This window comes from Alligator sinensis, unplaced genomic scaffold (genome assembly GCF_000455745.1).
Source record: "Alligator sinensis unplaced genomic scaffold, ASM45574v1 scaffold730_1, whole genome shotgun sequence".
Classification (NCBI taxonomy): domain Eukaryota; kingdom Metazoa; phylum Chordata; order Crocodylia; family Alligatoridae; genus Alligator; species Alligator sinensis.
The window spans coordinates 2,466,370-2,473,814 of NW_005842027.1; the positions used below are offsets into that span (position 1 = coordinate 2,466,370).

The window sequence follows — 7,445 nt, forward strand, 5'->3', positions numbered from 1 at the left end:
TCTGGTGTCTCAACAAGACCATCTGCCCCTTGTCGTTTTCTTTAAAAATTGCTGTGCGCTTGTATAGCACCATGTACAATTGTTAATAAAAAACAAGCTAGTTTAATAGTTGCAATCTTTCTCTCTCAAGAAATGGCCTCCATAGATTTCCCTTCCCCTCTCCGTAGTCTGTTGTTGTGTCACAAGTGCCTTGAAACCACTGGAAGCAACGCAACGCACTGTAGGAAAGTGCTGACAGCTGCTCTGCAAACGCAGCTTGTCTCTTAGCTCTTAAGCCATAAAGATGTTAGAAAGTAATTTTTCTCTAAACCCTCCTGTTGTGGCACTAAAGTACTAAGCATTATGCAGGCAGGTACTACTGAAGTGTTGACTTGTTTCATAAATATTTGGGAAACTGTTTCCTTTAAAAAAAAAAAAAAAAAATGTTTTTACTTTTTGAGGAAGGTCCAGCAACTAGTATTTTTGGTGCATGTGTTCACGTTACTTCAGTGTAGGAGGACAGGCAGAGAGAACATTGGGTAACTCTTAAGGAGTAAAAGAAAGAATGCAGTTAGTATTTGTGGGAGTATTGATAATTTCCATGACAACTAACAGTTGTTCCAATCTTGGGTATAAAAAAAAAGTAAAGCGAGTTTTCAAAATTAAAGGGGAAAGAGACCACAACCAGAGAAGTACATGTTGATGCAGGAACACTTGGTCGCTCTGGACAGAGCAAATACAGTGTTTCTCCTGCTTGTTTTTCCCCTCTAAAATGCTACAAACTGGATTTCAAAGGGTTTATGCTGTCAGATTCTTAACAAAGGAATAAAGGCTAGACAGAATTCAGCAATTTGTTACATGCTTTTCTGCTGGGGGTGTAAAGCTCAGCATGACTTGACTTGCAATGCCTTTAAGCGAGGTAGCGTGGATTGTTAAATGCTGACAAACTACCTGAAGTTAACTGAGAAAGGATAGTGTAGTGCAAATGAGTTATAACAGGGGTGGATCCAGAAGGGGGTGCAGTGGCCCAGGAGCCTCTGGGGACTTATAAAATCCCTGAAGTACATAAGAATCCCCTCCTCACTTATCCCTGCTGCTTTCCCCTGGTTGGAGTGGAGGGGGTAGGGACTTCAGACCTACTCCAGCTGGGCTTTGAAGTGACAGGAGAGGTAGTGGGGAGGGAGGATTCCCCCTGCCTGCTCCCCAGGTGTTGGGGCAGGGTAGGAGAACTCCCTCCCTCCCCTGGCCCACCTATGCTGCTACCACTGTCTGTTCCCAGCCCAACCCCAGCACCTGATCCAGCTTGCGGAGAAGGAGCTTCAAAGCTTCTCTGCCTCCAGGACAGCTGGGAAAGCAGAAGCAACAGGAGGGGAGGAAGGGGAGATGCCTTGTGTGCGGGCCGGGAGCGACCCGAGCCCTTTTCCGGGCTGCACGCGGGCTGTGGCCAGCAGCCCGGGCACGCTGGATCGTAGAGGGAGGGCGATGAGCTGGAATTAGGCACAAACACTTAGCGGTAGTTTTAAAGATTGTTTACTTACACCAAAGATGGTCATGGTGTAGGCTGGAAAACTTGCTTGAGTTGCGGTTACAGACAGGAAAGAAGAGAGGCGGGCAAGAGTTCTAAACTCGTGAACTCTAGCCCAATCCGGCTGAGGGCTCTGAACACGCGAGCCCGTCGTGTCAACCGAAGAACGTACTCGTCCAAAAGAGCTCTGAATAAACTCACACGAAGTTTGCTAGGCTCCGTGGGTCCCTCTGCTCACTCATCCCCACGAAGTTTGCTAGGCTTTGTGGGTCCGGTTCTTTTGCACTCAGGGAGGGATATGTCTAGGAATCTATCGGCGACGGGGAGAGGTTAGAGGCTTATCAGACCTCTGTTGCCTGCTTGAAATGCGTTGGGTCCGTAGGGATCCGCAGTGCTTAGAGATCTTCACACAGCGTGAAGTCTCCTCCTGGTGTTCGTGGAGTCCTCCGACTTGGGTGGAAACCACTCAAACCTTTTATACGGCTAGCAAGCCAATCACTAGCTGCCACGTGTGAATAATTTAGAACTGGCCAATAATGGGGCTTGAATTAGCATACAAATGGCGGGAACTCTTTGCAATGAGCATTTCTGTGCTGCAACAAAGAAATGCACCCTGCAAGGAAAGCTTCAAATTGGCGGGAAATTCTCCCTTGCACCGGGGTTCTTTTTTGCAGCAGAAAACTCCACCGTGCAAAGAAGCTGCAATTTAGCGGGAACAATTTAGCAGTGCCGAAGCGCACACAAAACAAAAAATCACACCCTTTGGGTTGTGACACCTTGAAGCACAGAAGGGAAATGTGGGGGAGGGGCGGGGGTTGGATTCTTACATGCTTTAGGGACTAAGTCCCCAGAGGCTAGCATGGTGTGGGGGTGTCCCTACCCACGTGGGGGAAGATGCTGGGAACAAGGGTGCAGTCAGGTCTGAACTATTACTTCTATACTGGCAAGCATCTCTGACTTCCTGAAACTTGGCTTTGTGGGAGCTTAGTCTGAATTTTTAAGCCTCAGAGGCTCTTAATTAATTCCTACCTGGATAAGTAGAAATGTAACCAATTCAAGAGCACCCATATTTGCTTGTGGAGGACCTGTTCTAAACACACCTGAGAGTCACTATGGCTTAATAAATTGACCCTAGCATTTTGTGCTAATTGACCTTCCTTTCTCAAAAGTGTGCTTTCCTCCCCTCTGGCAAGGTTATATGACTCTTCTCTTTACCCAGTGCCTGAACTGGAGCATTAGAGGGCTTGTGTACCACTTAATTTCAAATATTATAAGTATCAGTAATAGTAAAAAACATGGCTTTAGCCTTCTCACATCTAGCACTTATTCACAGAGGCAGTGTAAGTAGAGAAAGAGAAGGAAAGAGTTCTTGTGCTTGTTCCTGCTTCTTTTCTTCTCTCCAAACACTTCTTACATTGGGATTATTTTGTTTCATGGGTACTGGCAGTATGTTCCAACGGTAGACACCTGCACTGGCTGTGGCTGCAGCATAGTATAAATGTACACAAGTTGACTTTGAACTATGCTAAAGTACAGCCTGATATTTCAACTCTGGCAACCTGTTTCAAGCTCTGTATGTATGGGGCTTGATGGTTACTGGCTCATAAACTACTACACTGTAGTACACCTTCCCTGAGCCTTTGTCACATGCACATTACTGGTTTTTTTTAAAGATCTAAGCCAAAGCTATTCCTTTTTAAAGCCCTCTTTTCATGCACAGCAGCTGAGATAGCTGCTGGTATTCCAGCCTGGCAACAGGTTGCTTGTGACCACAGGAGGACTGCAAGGGACTTGGGAGGGACAGAATACTTGGTAGTAAATATTTGATGGCTTGTGTAAACACCCACCCTGAGGAAGAGGCTGCTTCTATTAAAATTACTAAAGCTGGTCACTGTAGAGTAAAAGGCAGGCTATTCAGCTCATCCTAAGTGCTTTGCTGCTTAAGGACAAACAGGGAAGTTATAGTTTATGCATGTATAAATAAAGCTCAAGCACATCAAACCCCGGTGTGGCAGTACTCATTCAAGTTTCAAGTGGCCTTTGGTTGTTGAGACCCAAAGTCTATGCGACTTTAAAAGAAAAAATAAACGCCTGTGGTCTAAGGTCACTTTAATCCTGGGTGGAGACTCTCCTTCCAATACCATATGGACTGGTGCCCTGTATGCAGACCCGGTCTACAGGATTAGTGTTTAAGACAGCAACATCTTTAGCCCACAGAACCACTAGCCTATTATCTTTTAGTTTCTAGTGCTATATAACTTAAGGAGTATTAAGATTATTGCTGCTGACCATTTTTACTTGGACATTATCACTCACAGGAGTTAGGCCTAAACTTTAAAGTGGTTTTCCACTATAAAAGTGTCTTGTCTATGTCACAGCAGTGATTGAAGTAAGGTACCAAAGCTTGATTCTGCTTCCTACACTGAGTGGATTAACAGATGTGCCTAAACCACAGCATGCTTATGCCAAGGAAGCTGCAGCTTTGTCATTTTTATGCTTTAGTACATGTACTATTGGCATGCCTCAAATTACAGAATTAAGTCTCTGTACAAATAATGGAATTTACCACACCAGTAAAAGTGTGTTTATTTCAAACACTGAAAAAAAGTTTCATAGGAATGCACAAATTATACAATGAAACACATGGAGCACCAGGCAGTTTCTTTAATCTTCCACCACAGCTTGTACGCATTATCCCTCGCATTTCTTTCAAGCAAAAACTGACTGAATTGTTTGTCCAATCAGTTATAGCATGTGCTATAAAATTAATCTCCAGGAAATTAAAGTGATAATATTTATACATTGCATTTCCAGCCCTGGCACAGCAGTTGTAACACTTTACTCTGCTGCTTGCTTCATTGCAGTAAAGGAATGATTCCTCAGTTCAGCAGCACCATGTTTCCTCAATTTAGTGTCTCTCTGGCCCCTCATCCACAACAGAGATGAACGTTCTCTTATACGTAAGGAAACTTAAACATGGCTTGAGCTGGTCTCATCGGTCCAGGCTGCGCTTCTGAGCAGCTTCCGAACACACATTCCTTAGCAGATTAATCACAGACCGAGGATCTGTGCTCTTCATGATGGCACTACCAGACACAATCATATTTGCCCCTGCCTTAAAGAAGATAAACAACCAACTGAATACCACAGAACAGTATTAATGATTTTGAGAACTATAATTTAAGAAATTGAGTTCATCCAGCTTTGATTTAGAAAAAGTAGAGAACTGCAGACAAAGCACTCTAGGGAGACAGAGTATTTTCTCCAAACAGATCTCTACTTGCCTGTTTAACATTCTTGTTTTAGTACTGGATCTGTTTTGAACACATGGCAACAAAGAAACTGCTCTAGTTTGTCTGGTACTAGAAATGACTGGAAAAAAAATCCAGATTATATTTACACTGGGGAGTACAGGGCTGAAAATTAAACCTACAAGGCTACTATACCTGACAATAGATGGACACAATGAGAGACTCCTAGAAAGGGGCTCTTTCAAGGGAGATCATGTGTGTTTCAAACAAAGAATTTGGGAATAACTGAAAGGAATCCCTTTTTAAAAAAAAAAAAACAACTTACCTCTGCACACTTATGGATGGTGTCAGGCCCAACTCCACCATCCACTTCAATGTCCAAGGAAGGAAACTGTGTTCTCAGCCACTGAACCTAATGAGCAGGATGTTTAAACAAATTAATAAATCACGTGGTAAACTTCCAGGCAGCATCTGAATGTAAAGCCATTTATAGAATTAGTGTTCACAAAATCTTACCTCATTTCCCCATTACCACCCAGAGTCCAAAAGCTTTTATTCTATTTAATTTGAAGTAATCAAGCATACCTTTGGCATCATATCTTCCATAAACTTCTGCCCCCCAAATCCAGGTTCCACTGTCATCACCAATGCCATATCTATCTGGTTGGCCCACGGTGCTAAATATTCAACTGTAGTCCCTGGTTTGATCGCTAAACCAACCTATGGAAAGCAGGAAAGACAGACAGATGAAGTGCTTCTGTAGGATAACTGCATACACAGCTGTGCTCACTGCCATGGTCCTAATAAAAACATATGAGCACCTGCCATTTTAAGAAAATGTGGAACATTTTGTGGGATCAATTAAGGCAAAAACTGGTTTAATCAAATACAACCTGCATTCAGTTCCTATTAGTAGTCCTTATGCATGCAAGAATATTATGGCTGAGACCTCACTGATATTTACTTGGTCTTGCCCATAACCTACACAAACTCCAACAACCAGATCTTCAAAGCTAATGAAAAGGCACTTGCTTAAAAACAACATTCCTCACCTTCATTCCATTTTCTCGAACGTCTTTGATTAATGCTCCTGGATTATCTGTAGCTTCTAGATGAAAGGTGTACTGGTTTGCACCTGCCACAGCCATTGGTTTTACCCACTGCTCTGGTTTGGCAACCATCATGTGCATATCTGAAAGGAATTGAATTGATCAAGAGCATAAAAAGGAAAGACTCAGTGGGCCCAGACACAGTAATGCATGCACCATCTAATTCATAATCCAGCTCAGCATATGTGGAGCAATTGCTGAGGATGCTGTGAATGCAAGTTTATGCAAAAAACCGCACATTTGAAGCACATGCTTCTAGCCCCCAAAACTAGCAAGCACCCCAACTTGATACACAAAGAAATACAGAATACAAATCAAAACAGGTTTAGTGTGGGTTTAATAACTACTTGAGCTTAATCACAACCACTAAATGACACACAGTAACAAGCTGGGCATGTGTCCTAAAGTAAAAGCAATAGCCCACACAATACCTTCTCCTTCCCTCTGATATTAAGTAGAGGTGCAACAATATATTGGTCCAATATCGGATCAGCACCGATATAAAGAAAATTGACTGCATCAGAAATCAGCCTGACATGGCAGATAATGTGGCCGATAAATGCCTGTGCGTTTGCGTGGCTGTGGCACAGCACGTGACTGACAAGGAGCAGAGCTGGCAGTGTAGACAGTTGTGTGCAGCTGGTAAATCTGTTGTGGTCAAAGGAGAGGAGGAAGGGAAGGGGGGGGGGCAGATTAACACCCCCCCACAGTGAGGGAGGGAGTTGGGCTGGGGTAGGTACTACCCAGCCAAGGCGGGACACAGGACTGAGCCGTGACTCATTTGCGGGGCATGGGGCGGTGGCTCCTGCTGCTGCGTGCACTCTGGGAGGGCACGGGGGTGGCGTATGCCCCCAGATCTGCACGTGGTGGGACAGGGTGGGCTGCAGCTGTGGGCTAAGGCCTGGTGGCACTTGGTTCTTGGCTCGTGGGGGCTGTGCTCAGGGTGGGCAGCAGTAGTGCTGGGAGGGAGGCTATGGGGGCTGCAGCCACCCCAAATTTCACCATAGCCCCCCCTGTTGCCCACCTCCCAGCACCACTACCACCTGCCCTGAGTGCAACTCCCACGTGCCAGGAGTGCAGCCCCAAGCACGGCCCGCACGTGCTAGGAAGAGCCCAATGCTGCCGGCCCCAGCCCCTGGCTGCCGCCCACCCTGCCCCTGCGCAGATTTGGGTCACGTACCGGCGCTGTGCCCTCCTGGGGTATGCACAGTGGTGGGAGCCACCCTCCCTGCCGTGCCCTGCATCTCTTGGATGAGCCGTGGCTTGGCCCTGCGCTCCACCCTGCCCTGGCTGGGCAGCGCCTGCCTCAGCCCCCCCTCCACGCCCCTTCCACCACACCAGACTTACCACCTGGAGGCAGCTGTATTGGTATCAGATTGGGAATGGCCAATAAACACACCTCCTTAAACATCGGCTATCGGTATTGGCCCCCAAAATCTCTATCCATGCACCCTAAATTTTAAGAAAAGCTAAAAAAGTCACCATATCTCTGTGGATTTTCATTTGGCTGAAAGTACGTGGTGCTGCTCCCGCAGGGGACGGGGGCCTGGGACCGCGCCGGGCCCAGCGGGCTCCCCGCCG

The 7,445-nt window shown here is 45.9% G+C and overlaps 1 protein-coding gene across 2 annotated transcripts; it reads right to left on the reverse strand.

The window, feature by feature from the left end:
- Positions 1 to 4,060: 4,060 nt before the first annotated feature.
- On the reverse strand, positions 4,061 to 7,439 carry RPE (ribulose-5-phosphate-3-epimerase). Of its 2 annotated transcripts, XM_025202493.1 has the most exons (5): positions 7,347 to 7,439; positions 5,808 to 5,947; positions 5,341 to 5,475; positions 5,081 to 5,167; positions 4,497 to 4,619 (listed from the first exon to the last, which is right to left on the reverse strand). In XM_025202493.1, the coding sequence occupies exons 2-5, from the start codon at positions 5,943 to 5,945 to the stop codon at positions 4,497 to 4,499; spliced, it is 483 nt and encodes a 160-aa protein (XP_025058278.1). In that variant the 5' UTR covers positions 5,946 to 5,947; positions 7,347 to 7,439. The 2 variants fall into 2 exon arrangements, with proteins under 2 accessions (XP_006022342.1, XP_025058278.1); XM_006022280.3 differs by lacking the exon at positions 7,347 to 7,439 and having other exon boundaries at positions 4,061 to 4,619.
- Positions 7,440 to 7,445: the final 6 nt, after the last annotated feature.